General features: G+C 46.6%; 1 protein-coding gene across 1 annotated transcript in view; it reads left to right on the forward strand.

The window, feature by feature from the left end:
- Positions 1–15,630, forward strand: part of MED4 (mediator complex subunit 4) — a 122,525-nt gene that overhangs the window by 44,781 nt on the left and 62,114 nt on the right. Inside the window, exon 3 of the mRNA XM_086934989.1 lies at positions 4,362–4,532. Within this exon, the coding sequence (XP_086791115.1) occupies positions 4,362–4,532 (171 nt within the window). The remainder of the gene's footprint in view (positions 1–4,361; positions 4,533–15,630) is intronic.

A 15,630-nucleotide genomic window follows, 5' to 3' on the forward strand; every position in this document is an offset into this window, starting at 1 on the left:
GTTTTTTATTCCGGGTAACCCAGAGACCCAACATTTTCCAACGGTACGAAGGCAGTGCCTGCCCCCCTCACTACGTGTCCCAAGTATATCAACAAATCATCTGCATAGAAGGAGCTCACGTATTTTCTGAAATTACATGTTGCCTCAAATGTGACCCCCGACGGACCCATACCGGCACCCCCAGGCGTATGCTGAAAACATAGTGGCAAAGATATGCCCTCTCCATCTCCTTTTTAGACTCCCCACCTGACCCTGCATGAGGTGTGTCTCCTACAACAGCGCTATCTGTATTCCCCTACGCTTCAAATACCTGTATATTGTGGTGCTTGGACATAGATACCATCCCTCTAATATTCCATGCAAGTACTTTCAGGCCCTGGTTCATAACTGCCCTTTTGGGTAGGTCCGGACTCCCCTCCCACTGGGCTCTCATACCCTTTTTAGTCCCTTTAAGGCCTAAAGCACAGTATTCTTGCACGCATGAGGAACATAACAAAGCAAACATATAAGTCCCAACTTACAGCTCCCCAGCCCCAGAGCATCCTGGCAACGGCCATCTGTCCAAAATCCAAATGTACTGTAATGCAATGCATTGAAGGCCAAAACCAGTCTGTTTGAGCCTTCAAGGGGATCGTGGACTAACAAGGCTGCGTGGAGTTCAGCAAAACTATGCATCCCTTTTGCAATGCGTGGTAGCGTCGTCCGCACCGACCTAGAGTTATAACCAATCCGGGGTGACCATCTCTCATTATATAATGTCATCTGCCGTGTTCGGGGTCACCACTGGGAGTTCCAGGCTGATCCTGCATGACGTATCTGATACCGAACCTAAAGTCCCTTTCATGGATCCCGACCCCACTTCAGATAGGGAGCCACTTTTCTAGGCAATTTCAGCAACCGCCTGTAGTGCCGCAGCCCCCTCTCATTCTGTCTGCGAGGAATTTGGTTTCTTCACCGCGATACGCGCAGATAATCGCTGAGTGCGCTTCTTGGGGCGCCTGTTCCTTATCGCCCGCCGGGTTTTAGGCCCTGGCCCATTCGTCTTTGTTCGGTAGGCCTCTATCCAGTCCCAAGCCATTTTGGGATCGTCGCAGAAGTGGGTCCTATCATCTACAACAATGCGGAGCCTGGCGGGGAACATAAGAGAATACTGGATACCCTCCTCTCTGAGCGCTTTCTTGACCTCCAGGTATGAGGCGTGCTTTCGTTGGACCTCCAGGTTATAGTCAGGGCACATCAAGACCTTAGCATTGTTCTCTAAAAATGGGCCATCAGTGCGGACCTTCTACAGGAGGATGTCTCTATCTCTATAGTGCAGCAGTCTGGCCACCACTGGTTGCGAAGGGTGGCCCGGTACACCCTTTCCTGAGTGAAGAACTGCGTCCGTGCCCCAGGGGCCACCACTTCCTTGAACCATGGTTCCCGGTACACCACCATGTTTCCATCCTCAAGCCCCTTGGGCGGCCAAGTATCAACGCGTTGTTTCGACGACTTCGTCCTTCTCCATTCAGCGCTCCAAGGTCCGGACCCTGTTGGTTAATTCCTCCACCTGCTGCATAAGGGCTTTGTGGGCAGGCGTTAGGTCCTCAAGCCCCGATTCCACCACTTTCACCCTTACATTGAGTTTTTGATTTTCTGCTCGGAGGAGCCCAAGGGCCACTGTTACTGTACTAATGTCCTGGTGGAACATGGCCTTCATGTCATAGATGGCCTCCAGGATCCTAGACAATTGCAGCTGGATAGGATCCGAGTAGAGCAGGGGCTCAGGGCTGCCCCGCGCCTGTTCTGGCTGGTCTTCGTCTTGTTCTGGGATCGCCCAGCTTGTTTCCCCCGGGGTTTACCCATCTCTGCTCCGCAGCTAAGCACTGTTCACCCGTGGTCTCCAATCGGCGCTGCTCGTGGCCTAACCCACCAGGTCTGAGGGAATTCACACTTTTGGTCTACCAGACCCAAGCTGATGGTCACTAAGGAATTCACCCTCCAGGGATCGGGAGAGGGCAGGTCAAGGGCCAGTAGGAGTTGTTTCTGCCATGTGCTCTGTGCTATTAGCATATAAGTTCAAGAGAATTTCTGTTCCCCTTGGTGTCATCTCAGCAATTCCCAGCACCCAGGGCACTATGAGGCCAGTCCTGCAGCTTGAATTTGAGGCCAGTTGCTGGGTTCCACTTTTAACAATTCGGGGGGCACACCCCAATTGGGGGACAGGGTTTCTCTCTTTCCAAGGCCCCAGGGGGTCAGGCTACCAATTCTCACTTGCTGTGGCAGCACGACACTCCAGAGCCTGGTTCGTGCCAGATACAGTCACCGATCGCCTTCCAATGCCACCGCTTCAGCTCCCCTCCTCGATATGCAGGGAGGCCAGACCTGTAATCTGCACTAGTGACTGATATGCAGGACCCACTCACCTATCCTTCAGTGCAAGTCTCCCCTGCTGCTCCAGGCCAACAGGTGTCCCATGGGCCATCTCTGGCCGCGAGCATTGTCCTGTGCCTCCTCTCCGTACCGGAATAAAGTCAGCCGGTGGGGGAGGCTAGCAGCTCTCCCTCCAGTCCCATGTTCTCACAGCCCCAGGGCTCTCACACCTGCCTCTGAGCAGGAGTTCACTTTGTTCACATAGGCCAACAATTGCCAGACACCCCCACACCCCAACTGGTTCGGAAGGGTCTGACCACAACAGGGCAGGCAAGCCACTGGGGCTGTCTCCCCCCTCTAAGCAGGTCGCCCAGCCACAACCCCGCCACTCATGTAGTCTTGGACGTTCCGCCGTCTCCCTTGGAGTCAGCAGGGTCCGGGCGCTAGACTCCCTGCGGCACCACTCACTGCCACTTCCTCTTGCAACTCTTCTATTGTTTGGGCTTGGCCTGTGCTCCACACTCAGTCTCGGCTGCGTATGCGAGCCTCACTACGCAGGATCCGGGACATGCTAGTCTTCCAGCTCTTTCAGCCCCCACCATGCAGTGCAGAGGCGGCACCCAACGTCCGGGCACGGCGTCTCCCCTCAGCCGGACTCCACAGCTACGCCGCGTCCGCTGTAGTCCGGTCCCAGCAGCCTCAGCCCGGCGCAGCATTTCATCCCGGGGCTCTGGGCCCAGTCAATTCATCCAGCCCTTCTCCCGGCAGCAGCAGAGGTCGCAAGCACCAGCAGCCCGCGTTATATAAAAGTGCAGAAAAAAGTGCACAAGTCAAGAAGGATCAAGCACTGCTAGGGAGTAAAGCCTGTTTGGAGTGGTGTAATGTGGTATACCCATGAAAGGTTTCATGCAGGTTTTAGAATGTAATAAGTCTTGTTCTGGTAAGGTGTATGTAGCTAGACATGGTCTGGCAATTTTACATTGAGACAGCAGTGTAGTATGTCGGTGGTCCTGCAAGCAGCTCCACTGGAGTGCATGTAAAGATGTAGGATGTGACAGACCAGTCGGTTAGTGTTCTAGATTTAAGGTGTTTTGTAGCAGTTACAACATATTTTTAGATGTTTCTGAGATCTATCTCTTTGTGTCCACTTCATTCCTTGGTTTTGCTTGTGAGAAAGTGTCACACATTTCGTTATTGAATGTCACTCATTACTCTGAAACCATGTAAATGTCACACATAAGGAATCTGAAAACTTGGCAGCTAGGAGGACATGAAGATCTGTTTTTCTTTCCCCTTTAGTGTCTTCATTTTCCGGGTACTTGTATGCACAACCGCTTACATTAAACAGATGTATTCAATTAAATTGGCTGTTTATCTGTTACAATTATGTTGTGCATCATGAAGTACTCTAAATATACTGAGAAATGTTTTGCTATTATCATTACTGCAATTATATCTGTAAGGCATAATTGGAGAGACACAAATCCATTCTTTATGAAAAGTAGTCCCTAGAAATGAGTGTAATGCAGTAAACTCTTCTGCATTTTAAAAGGTGTTTAAATTCCTTTAGTAAATTCCTGTTGTAGAAAAATTGAGAATATGAATTCAGAAGCCACCTTTGTTAATTGTGCTGCTATTAACTGTGTGTGCAGTATTTTAAATCCTGTTAAATCTAAACATCACATGAAGTCATATTTTTGACTTGTGTTGGCTCTTAATTCGTAAATTTCATTTTTCCTACTACTTTGCACCTTATTAAGAGATTGACATATTGGCCAAATCCGCTTTGCTGTTACTTTTTCTGCTATTAAATGGGTAATTATATAGATCAGTTTCTAAATATATAATGGATTGGAAAGTTAAAAGTGTTGTGGAACTGCTTTTTCATTTTGGAGTTTTCTTTTTTAGCATTGTTTGGTTCATGTAAGGTAATTTATACCACAAATATCCCCATATTTTGAAATTATTCCAGATATTATGTGTATTAATCATATCCTCATCCATTGCAGATCCTGGATTTACTTATTCAAAGAGATGGAGAATTTCAAGAGCTAATGAAATTGGCTTTTGAACAAGGAAAGGTGCATGAGGAGATGCAGCTCTTACACAAAGAAGTGGAGAAGAGGGATAGTGACATTCAGCAGCTGCAGAAACAGTTAAAAGATGCAGAACACATGCTGGTAAGTCTAGGACTAGTGTGTATTACTGGAATTGTATTTGCTCAGTAACTCCCAGCCAAGTGAGACCTGTTTTAGGAAGGAGACAGAAAGGGAGTTTGAGAAATGCCACATTTTTTGCTGAAAAAGTGACCCTCCTAAATAAAGGAGTCTATGTATATTCTTATTTATGGTAGATACTAAATTGTTCCATGCCCTTTCAGTGGTACCACAGAACATTGGTGCTGTTCTGACAACAACCTTTGGAAAGCTGTTGTTAAAGAACGCAAAACTATATGTAAAGAGTTCTTTACTTGTACAGGTAAAGGATCCATTTAAAGTCCAAAAGACACGCGCCTTGCGAGGCCTCAATTGATTGGACAGGGACAGGCTCGGAAAGTGAGGTGCTTTTCCTCACCTCTTACCCTTAAGTTGCTTTGGACAAACATGGTGTTACATAACAGTATCTGTTTGAAAGCTTGCCTTTCAGAAGGAAGTTGATCCTTGGCCCTTACCATTGAGAGAGAAATTGAGATTTGATAATACACTGCTCTACTTTTTTTATTTTTTGTAAATGCTTGCACTAAACTTAAAATTGCAAAAAACACAGTTGATGGACAGAATGTAGAACAATGTCATACATTCACCCCAGTACAAGGATCTGGGCCTAAATCCATCGTTTTTTTGCACTCCACACCACCCTGGGTTAGACACTGGCTATATGCAAATCAGCTCTGACCCTGTGCCTCATGGGAACAGTCCAGTCCGAACTACCAAGCCATGTCTTTCCCAGACCGGAATCAAGCATCCAAGGACCGGTTTCTGGCTATCAGCCTTCATTCAGCCTGGATAGCTTGACTTCAGTGGTGTGGAGAGCCTGGGGCTCACGTCTGAGCATACCCAGCCCACTCGGGGTGAAAATTGCAAAAAACACAGTTGATGGACAGAATGTAGAACAATGTCCTACATTCACCCCAGTACAAGGATCTGGGCCTAAATCCATCGTTTTTTGCACTCCACACCACCCTGGGTTAGACACTGGCTATATGCAAATCAGCTCTGACCCTGTGCCTCATGGGAACAGTCCAGTCCGAACTACCAAGCCATGTCTTTCCCAGACCGGAATCAAGCATCCAAGGACCGGTTTCTGGCTATCAGCCTTCATTCAGCCTGGATAGCTTGACTTCAGTGGTGTGGAGAGCCTGGGGCTCACGTCTGAGCATACCCAGCCCACTCGGGGTGAAAATTGCAAAAAACACAGTTGATGGACAGAATGTAGAACAATGTCATACATTCACCCCAGTACAAGGATCTGGGCCTAAATCCATCGTTTTTTTGCACTCCACACCACCCTGGGTTAGACACTGGCTATATGCAAATCAGCTCGGGTCAGAGCTGATTTGCATATAGCCAGTGTCTAACCCAGGGTGGTGTGGAGTGCAAAAAAACGATGGATTTGGGCCCAGATCCTTGTACTGGGGTGAATGTATGACATTGTTCTACATTCTGTCCATCAACTGTGTTTTTTGCAATTTGCACTAAACTTAAAGGCACCTACATCATTTGAGTAATGAATGGAACTCTCTTTTTCCAGGTATTTCTTTTTTTATTCTCTTTTCGACCTCCAATTCAAGACCAGGCAACCAAAAATCAGATTAAAGTCTCCTGTTTCTTTACTGCGTACAAGTGCCCCGCATGGGCAGTGTCAATAATATTACTGCATAAGCCACAAGGAGACAACTATCTACTGCCTCTGAAGAGGAGATCTTCGTCCTCTGTCATTTCTTCTTTGACCACCCAATATGACTGGAGAGCCTCATCCAAGAGGTTTCTTTCTGGCCATCTGTTCTCAAATATTTAGAGGAAGCAAGATGCCAACGCTTTGTCCTGTGCAACCTCAATCTTCAACGCCTCCTGAGAGAGTGTGCCCTCAGTTACAACACCAACGCTTCCAGCCAAACTTCTTCATCTATATAAACTCCCTCCTTAACCTCCTCTTTACCTAATTAGGTAAAACAGCTGTGCTGTTTTTGACTCCAGGAATAAATTCTATTAAAAATATATATATATTTTTGTTTAGAAAATAGAACAAAACGTCCAACAAAGCATGAACACACGATACACAGTGAATGTCAGTCCACAACATTTTTGTAGGGCAATTATAAGAGCGATATTTCTTTTGCAGGTGAGTCTGTAGATGGACTCTAACGACCTGAGTGTACAAGGATAGATGGTCACATTTACGTTGTTCGTAGTTACCAACAGTAAGGTCAAACATTACATTATTCAAGGATCTTCCCCCAATCTTTCTGGCAATAGTCCCCTTCCCTCTTCTCTCCCCCCCCGCCCTTCACAGACCATCGTATTTTATCCACGGTGCCCATATGTACTGGTATTTCTGAAGACAACCTGTGGCCCTGTATGTCACTTGTTCCGCAACTATATATAGATCAAGACTTGCCCACAATTCATTGAGTGTAGGAAGATGTTGAGCCCCCCAGCATTTGGTTATATCCTGTTTGGCTACCACCAACCCCAAGTTAGCTAATACGAGTTTACATCGCAGGATGTCCACGTCCGTAGGGATTCCCAGGAGGAGAATTTTTGGTTCCAACTCCAGTTGGACTTCCAGTATATTATTGAGCTCTCTCACAATCTTTCTCAGTAGGTCTGAATCCTGTTGCATTCCCAAAGGGTGTTATGAATGTTCTGCATTCCGTGCGGCATCTGAAACAATCCGGGTTTGCTGCTCTCCCTATTTTATGTAACCTTGCTCTATCAAAATAAGTTTGATGTAGAATTTTACTTTGAACGGCCTCCCAATCAATGTTGTCTATTACACCAGTGATTTTCTCCCATCGAGCTCGAAGTGGACCCAATTTGTCAGGCATGTTATTGAGCAATGTTTTATAGGTAAACAAAATGGCTTTGGCCGGGATCTCCTCCTGTAGGAGTCGACCCTCTAGCGGGGCATATTCGGGTATTGTCTCCCCATCCAGCCCCTCTGCAAAGCCATGCATCTTTCAAACGGAGGTATGCATATGCCTGAGTATCATGGAGCTGATATCTGGCTTGGAGTGTGTTGAATGAGGTCATCATACCTTTCTCTAGGACATCCCCTATTTTAGAAATACCAATTAAGTCCCATTGCCTAAAGCGTCTCAGTTTTCCAATCTCGAATACTCTACTTCTCTCCCATAATGGGGTCTCTGGTAGGTTTTTGGTCCCATTTCATTTGATGTTCGGCACTCTTCCAGGGCTCTAATGCCCTTTGGGTCGCTTGTAACAGCCAGCTACTTTCCTTGCCACCATAGATATAGTATAGGTGTGTACTTTCTCTAAATTGCAGCCTTTCTAGCCTATACGGCTAGTGATCCCCAGGTGTGTGGATCCACCCATTGATGAGAATGAGATGGGACGATCTATAGTATGCCCTAATATCTGGGAGGGCCAAGCCCCCGTTATATGGGTTTCTTTGCAGAGTTTGAATTGCAATGCGTGGATGGGCCCTGTACCAGAGGAGCAGGCGCAATTCACTATCCATACTTATAAACATTGTTTCTGGTATCTTACTGTAAGTGTTTTGCAACACGTAAAGCAACTGGGGAAGTGTAATCATTTTATACCTGGCGGCCCTCCCCATAATCGTCCGTGGCAGCCTACTCCATCTCCTAACGTCTTCCTGGATGTTTGAAAGGACCCACCTGATGTTGCGTACTAAGCTAGTTGCCACGTCTGTGGTAGAGGCCAAGGTATGTAAACCCCTCTGTCGACCATCGCAGACAGCTCGGGTAGATCTGTGGCTCCACTCCCCTCCCCCCCCCCCGTACACCCCCCCCCCCCCCCCCCCCCCCACCGGGTACAGGGTGGAGTTACTCCAATTGATCATATATCCCGCCTAACGCCCATAGTCCTCAAAAACCTGTAGGTTTTGAGAGAGAGAGTCTCAGTTGGGTTCGTCACATACAATAGAATGTAATCCGCATATAAAGATATGCGTTCTTCGTCCAGCAGTCTGGATTTGTCTACAAAACCACCCATCCCAGGGTAGACTCTGATAACACAGGCCAAGTGTTTCAATATAAGGGCAAAAAGTAAGGGGGATAGGGGGCATCCCTGCCTAGTCCCCTTTGAATTCGCCAGGTCCTTGAGAGAGCTCCATTGACCCGAACCCTAGCTTCGGGCCCAGTGTATAGCGGCACCACCCAGTCCCTGAACCCCGAGCTGAATCCAAATTTCTCCAAAGTGCATCTCATCAAAGGCCAGTGGATGGTATTGAATGCCTTATCAGCGTCAAGGGAAAGGATCAGGTGGGTCTCCTCCCGGTCTCGAACAGCATCCATCCAATTAGCCACGCGTCGCAGGTTATCGCGCGTGGCTAGCTTTAGCATAAATCCAGACTGGTCTCCGTGTATCAGAGGGGTAATAACCGTTAAGAGACGTGTAGCAAGGATAGTATTCCATTTTTAATCCGTATACCTGCAACTCTACCACCCGCTTCCAGATCCTTGCTGAGATAAGGTCTGACCATTCTTGGAAAAAGAAATCTCACCAACATTTGTGATCAGTCTAACTGGAGAACACCGTACCCACGGAAGAGTCTGAATTTCTTGATGGCCCAGCAGAGAGCCAGCACTTGTTTCTTGATGACAGAATAATGTACTTCTGCAACCCTTAATGACCTCAAGGCACGCACAGTAGTGCTTTCCTCACCCACATCCACTTGTAGCAAAACTGCTCTCAACCCTTGAATGCTAGCTTTGATAACTACCCTTGCTTCTCTTTATGGAGCAAAAGCCTGTAAATCAGGTGCCCATCTCTGCTCTCATTTAACCAGTTTAAATTCAGCTATGCACACCTTGTTCCACAAACCATCCCACCACTGCTGCACAAATCGCTCAATTCATTGATCTTTTCTGTTAAACTAGGCAGAAACTAACAAATTCTACCATGACAAGAAAAAATATCTCCTCCCTATTGCTCAGTGCATAAATTACAGATGGTGTCTTGCAATTAATCTTTGAATTTTATGATTTTTCTTAACTGTATGACCTAAATAGAATATTCCCTCTTTACCAAACAAACAGTTGTATAACCACATTGTGTCAAGCTTGCTTTCTTAAGGTTCTCAATGACGATTCAAGCCCTCTTATTGTGCTTGCATCAGGTAGAACCAAATACAAGATCATCATCTTCGAAGCAACGCACACCTTAATATTCCCCTAGACCAAAAATATGACTCTCTGGGAACCAAAGCTGACGGAAACCAGACGAAAAGGCACCCTGTGAAACTTGTACATCAACCTCACAAAGCAGTGAGATCTTGAGAATCCGGATATAATCTAATGTGGTGATAAACGGACAACCGATCCAAGATGATTAAATTCCTTGCATCCCCTAATATTGACCTAATTTCTGTGATGTTTGGTACAGAAAACTTATCAATAACATCCTTATTCAAGGTCCTCTGATCCACGCAGAGGTGTATTGCTGCACTAGCTTTCTTATCCAGAACTACCTGAACCAACAGTTTCCTCCACAGGTGCGATCATACCAGCCAATTCCAGTTTCTCTGAATACATTTGTGCTCCACTGGGAAGTCTGCACCCAAAGCACTGTAGAGTTCACACACTACTGTTTCCCAGTATAGGTGAATGGCAGGGCAACCCCAGTGTGTGTTCATGAAGGTGCCCCTATCCCTCCCGAAACCGCAAATAGTCAGGAGACTCTGCTCTCCCCATTCTGTGTAGGTGAGCACTGTCATAGTAGACATCACTGTCCTAGTAGACTCGTTGCAGAATTTTAAGCTGTATAAGCCATAGTCTGGATTTAATAGCCCCCTCTTTACGGTGCATCAAGTCGCCTCCCAGTCCGTGTTGTCCAGCTCCCCCACCTCCTTCTCCCTCATTTCCCTGAACTTTCAGTGTGTCAGGCATGTTCTTGTTAGAGCGTTTTATATGTAAAGGAAACTGCCTCTTCCTCAATCTCCCCCATAAGTAACCTCCCCTCCAAGGGGGCATAATCGGGCAAGTAGAGGACCTCCAGGCCCTCCGCACGACATGAGTGATTAAGTTGTGCATATTTGAGGTATTGGTTATCTTGTAGCTGATAATCACGCCGAAGGGAGCGGAGCGGCACATGACCACCCCATTCTCTAGTAGGACACCAATCTTAGATATGGCTAGCATGTCCCAAGCTCCAAAGTCCTTGAGTTTCCCAATCTTTCTGAAAATCGTCCCAATGCATAGTGCCATCTCTCAAGTCACATTATTCGCAAATCCACCTGATGGCTTTGGTCCTAGTTGCAATCGCCATCTGAGTCGCTGGCAGTAGCCACCCAGTACCTTTTCCCCCATAGAGATAGTGCAAATAGGACCTCCTCAGGAATGGAGTTCTTTCTAAACTGTAAGTGAGATGGTCTTGGGAGGTAAACACCCAGTTGTTGATAACAATTAAGTGGGCTGTCCAGCAATATTCTCAGATATCAGGGGGGGGATAGAACACCACTGTATGGGTTACATTGCGGTGTCTTAAGCGCTATCCGAGGGTGCCCATAATTCCATATAATTGTTTTTCATTTCCCCATCAATTCTAACCAAGAGCTCATCAGGGATTCCGTGACGTGTATTTTGGAGGAGATATTCAAGTTTTGGCAAAGTGATCATTTTAAATATGGCAGCTCTGCCCATTTTTATTAATGGTAATGCACACCAGAGTTCTGCATCAGTGTGTAAATCCGCCATTACCTGCCCCATATTCCGCGCAAGGAACGGCTCCTGACAGGAAGTCTTATACATTCCAAGTTACTGAACCACCTCAGTGTCGGTCTGTAGCTTCCCAGGAAAGGTGGGCAAGTGTAGCGAATGACACAAACAGCATAGAACAGGTTTATCACAGTCTATAGTGTACCCAAAATGGGTGCCATACAATTTAGACTTGAAGAACTACTGGGATTGTCTCTGCCGGCTGAGTGATGTACTAAACAATACCAAACAATACTATCCACATACAGTAAGATTTTTTTTTCTTCCGTGCTGTTCTTCGTCACGCAGAGCCTCCTGATGTCAGGATGACCACGAAGCACACAGGCAAGAGGCTCTATGGTGAGGGAAAACAAGAGGGGGGACGAGGGCTACCCTGTTTTGTCCCCCGTCCAGTTGGAAACTCTGAGGAGAGGACACCATTGACCTATACCGCCTCTGTAGGGGCATGGTAGAGCAGCACTATCTCCACTGTAAATATGGGCCAAAGACTAATTTCTCCAATGTCTGAGATGAAAATGAAATTTAAAGCCTTCTCGGCAACTAGGTAAAGAAACATGCAGTACCTGTTTGGGCCACTGCACCCAGCGCCCCCCTCCCTCGAGATTCCGAGGTGAACCCCACATGCGCTAGAGTAGCATAAGCCCCTCGACCTAGAAAATATCGGGCCCCCAACAAGTGGGGCTCCTTAAGGAAGACTGCATCAGGTTTAAAGCATCTGATAAATGTCATGACTAGGCTGCGCTTGACATTATTACCTAGCCCATTAACTTTCCAGGTCAATATGGAATGCCTGGAGAACTCTGATACATTAACTTGTGTCATGTCTGCGTTGTGTGACCGTAACCAACGCCTGGTAATGTTTGCTGGTTGTACAATCTCTGCATCTGATCCCTCTCCTCAAAAAATAACAACCAACCACACATAAAAAAACACCCACCTGAATGTACCCCCCCCCCACCCCCCCCCATCTCACCCCGTGAGTAACACCACATGTCGAAGACAAGGCTGCTTTGCTCTCCAGGCCTGAGGGGTCTGTAGCCCACCCCTCCCAATCCCAACAATTAACCCAAAATTACAGACAAAATACAAATCTCCTAACGCACTCCTACATTCAAACAGATGTCTCAGGGTGAAAGTTGAAGCTCTCCCCACACATGCTAAACACACCACTCACTCTAAACTGGGGGGGAGGGTGGAGAAGGGTTTCCCTCTTGCAGGCCACAACCGCACCCCACACAGTACAGCTCTGGTAGCCCATAGCAAATGGTCCTGTGGGGCCCTACCAGATACCAACCACATCAGGAGTTCACACTTTATCAGGCACTCTGTCCACCTTTTGAGGATTAGATGCTGCATCGTCCAAGCTGCGGCCCAGATCATCCTCTGTTGTCTCCTGGATAGTACGTAATAAATGATTGGTGGAGGGTCTAAGGGGAAAAATATATTTAAAGACCAGGGAGACAGACTAAACCCCCATTCACAACATGGCTAAACACCGAAGACTGTCACTGGTCTGTTACTTTGACATGGGCGAAAAAATGTACAAGCTCTGTGTCTACCTGTGAAGTGTATGCAACAAAAAGGAAATGAATCCCATCAGCCCACCCAATGGCAGAGCATCATCATCTGGGATTACTACAGAGATGGTCCGGTTAAGGAGCCACACACCTGTTCACAGGGAAAAGCCAGGAATGGTTCCTTAGCGGTATGAGTACAAGCGCCGGGAGACCCGGTCCGGGTAGCTGTGCGCTATAAAAGTACAAAACATTTACATTTACCTCCTATCTGAAGACCAACTGTAAAAAGAAAAACTTGAGTTTACTGTCCTACCCAATTCAAAACATTTTTTGCATACCACGTTAATGTTTGCTATGCCGCCACCAGAGTCTTTTGTCTTCACATTGTCATCAATTCTTGTAGCATATAGGGCTAATGGATGAATGGGAGCGGGGCCCATGGGCCATCACAACCCTGGTGGTGCTCAAACTCCCCCTGGCCCAATGTGACATAGCATGACACTGGTGCTCCACCAGGGAGTCCCTTTTACTGGAATGCATCCACTGGATGGACTGGTGCGCCAGAGAAGAATGTTTGTAAATCCAGTGGCGGTCCGCAAAAGCACACGAAAATTTGGGGCTTATGCTCAAAACTATTCCTCTGAGGCAGAACTCTAGGAACATGCAATTTTTGTTAGGTCTGGCCAAAAGACCGCATTAGATGTTTTGCTAGCCTCTCGTTTTCCCAAAAAAAGACATGCATATAAAGGGGCTCCCAATCAACAGTCTTAAACGATTGGTCTGTTGACATGTCACTTGATTTATACTCCATCTCACCCAAAAAGAAGGTGACCACTCCAACCAATGTGTGTCTTCTCTTTGTGGGTTGCATTTTGATATTGCACATGTATACATACAACTAAAAAAAAGTTCCTCAAAAACAAAAATTGTTAGGCACTTCCACTTCCCAATCACTGATTAGCCCCTGTATAGTAGTGTCTCATCAACTATTTTCTGAACTCTCAAGACGTTTATTATGAATTACAATGTTTACACCTCCCAATAAACTAGATGTGGTATATTTATTTATCCTACTGAAAATGAGCACAAGTTATTAGAGTAAGTAACGAGTATATGCAGATCTTTAGGTTGAAACCACAACCCAGCAGGTTTGTGATTGACATTTCAACTACTGGAGAGAGAGCTCTTGTTAGACCTGGCATGTTTTGGTGTGTTTCCCCTGTATTTTTGCTTTCTGACCTCCTGGTTTTGACTCTGTTTTGGCTGGTTTAGTGTCTCTGTGTACTGTCTCACTGCTGATCAGTGTTAAAGTGCAAGTGTTCCTATGGTAAATCATGATTATGGATTGGTGTTTCCATGATTGGCTTATTTGATTTACCTTTCATTCCCCAATACATTGTAATGTGGGTGCGCAGTGCCTGTAAATTAAATGCTGCTAGTGGGCCTGCAGCACTGGATGTGCCACCCACACAAGCAGCACTTCAAAGGGTTCTCAGACCTGCCACTGCAGTGTCTGTGTGCAGTTGTGACGGCCACGTTGACCTATCAAGTGCATCCACTTGCTAGTCTCCAAACCTTCCCTTACATGTAAGGCACCCCTCAGGTAGGCCTAAGGTACCCCCATGGGCAGGGTGCCGTTTATGTGAAAGGTAGTACAGGTACTGATGTGTGTGACATGTCCTGATATTGAAATACAGTGTATTTCATTTTTCAGTATGGAAAGGCTATCTGTCTCATAGGCCAGAATGGGAGATACTGTGTAACATCTTACAAGTATAACTTTCCATTGGGACAAGATATGAGAATTGAGTTTAATATGCCCGAACTCAACATTTGAAAATACATCTTTTAGTGAAGAGGGTGTTTGAGGCATATGAGCTGTAGATCACTTGCTTTGCATACTCCTGCCATCTAGTGTTGGGTCTGGATGTTTGCAAGTTGTTTTTCTACGAAGAAGTCTTTCCAGTCACGAGGTAAGATGACTTCTCCTTTCGATAATAGTGCGCATAGGTATCAACTCCCAATGTTAGATTGTTTTTTCCACCATCGGGTTCGGATGTGAATTGCTGCATTCCGGTTTCGAAGCTGTTCTTCGGGTTCCCCTCGGTGAGCAATCCACTCTGCCCGCATTGGTATTGTTTGTACGCATATCCCACGGCTCTACGTATCCTATCTGTCAAAGAAAATTTCTATTTCGATCTGAAAACTCGTGAAAGGCCTTGGGCCTACCCGTATCTGTCAACCTCTCAGTCGATGAAACGGACTCCATTCAAATTCTGTCCTCCGTGCCACGCAAAGTATCTGCATACCGATTCCCACAAAGTGTGCAACTTGTGCTTATCTCCGGGGCACAACGAACTGGACTGCAATGCTTGCAGATCGTTTTGATCAAAGAAAACACTCATCGATCGTTGGGCTCAACGTCGTGAAATGCAAAGTCAGAACATCGAATACACGCCGGACATCTTCGGTGAAGGAACCGAGCAAGAAGAATTCGATGTACAAGGGGCTGAAGAGCAGCAGGAAGAGCCTATATCTAATCCGGAATCGGACTCTGAGATGACCGATGACCTACCGCAAGGTCAACGTTCCGTGTGTACCAAACACCCCTTGCCACGAAATCCAATTAAACCCCAGCAAAAAGCTTTGGTTCCACCTCCGCCTTCAGGCCATGGTCGACACTGAGAAGATATTTCTAGCGCCCGCCTCTCTGCTCTGCACCGAATCTCGTCGCTAAGCTTTCCAACCTGGGATCGAGTCAGCCAAAGTCAGGCTGAAACCTTCGGGCTTGAAGCTAAAGGCTGCTTCGGAGCCCAAATCCTCGACATCAAAATTTAAAAC

Source organism: Lissotriton vulgaris, chromosome 8 (genome assembly GCF_964263255.1).
Source record: "Lissotriton vulgaris chromosome 8, aLisVul1.2, whole genome shotgun sequence".
NCBI classification, from domain to species: domain Eukaryota; kingdom Metazoa; phylum Chordata; class Amphibia; order Caudata; family Salamandridae; genus Lissotriton; species Lissotriton vulgaris.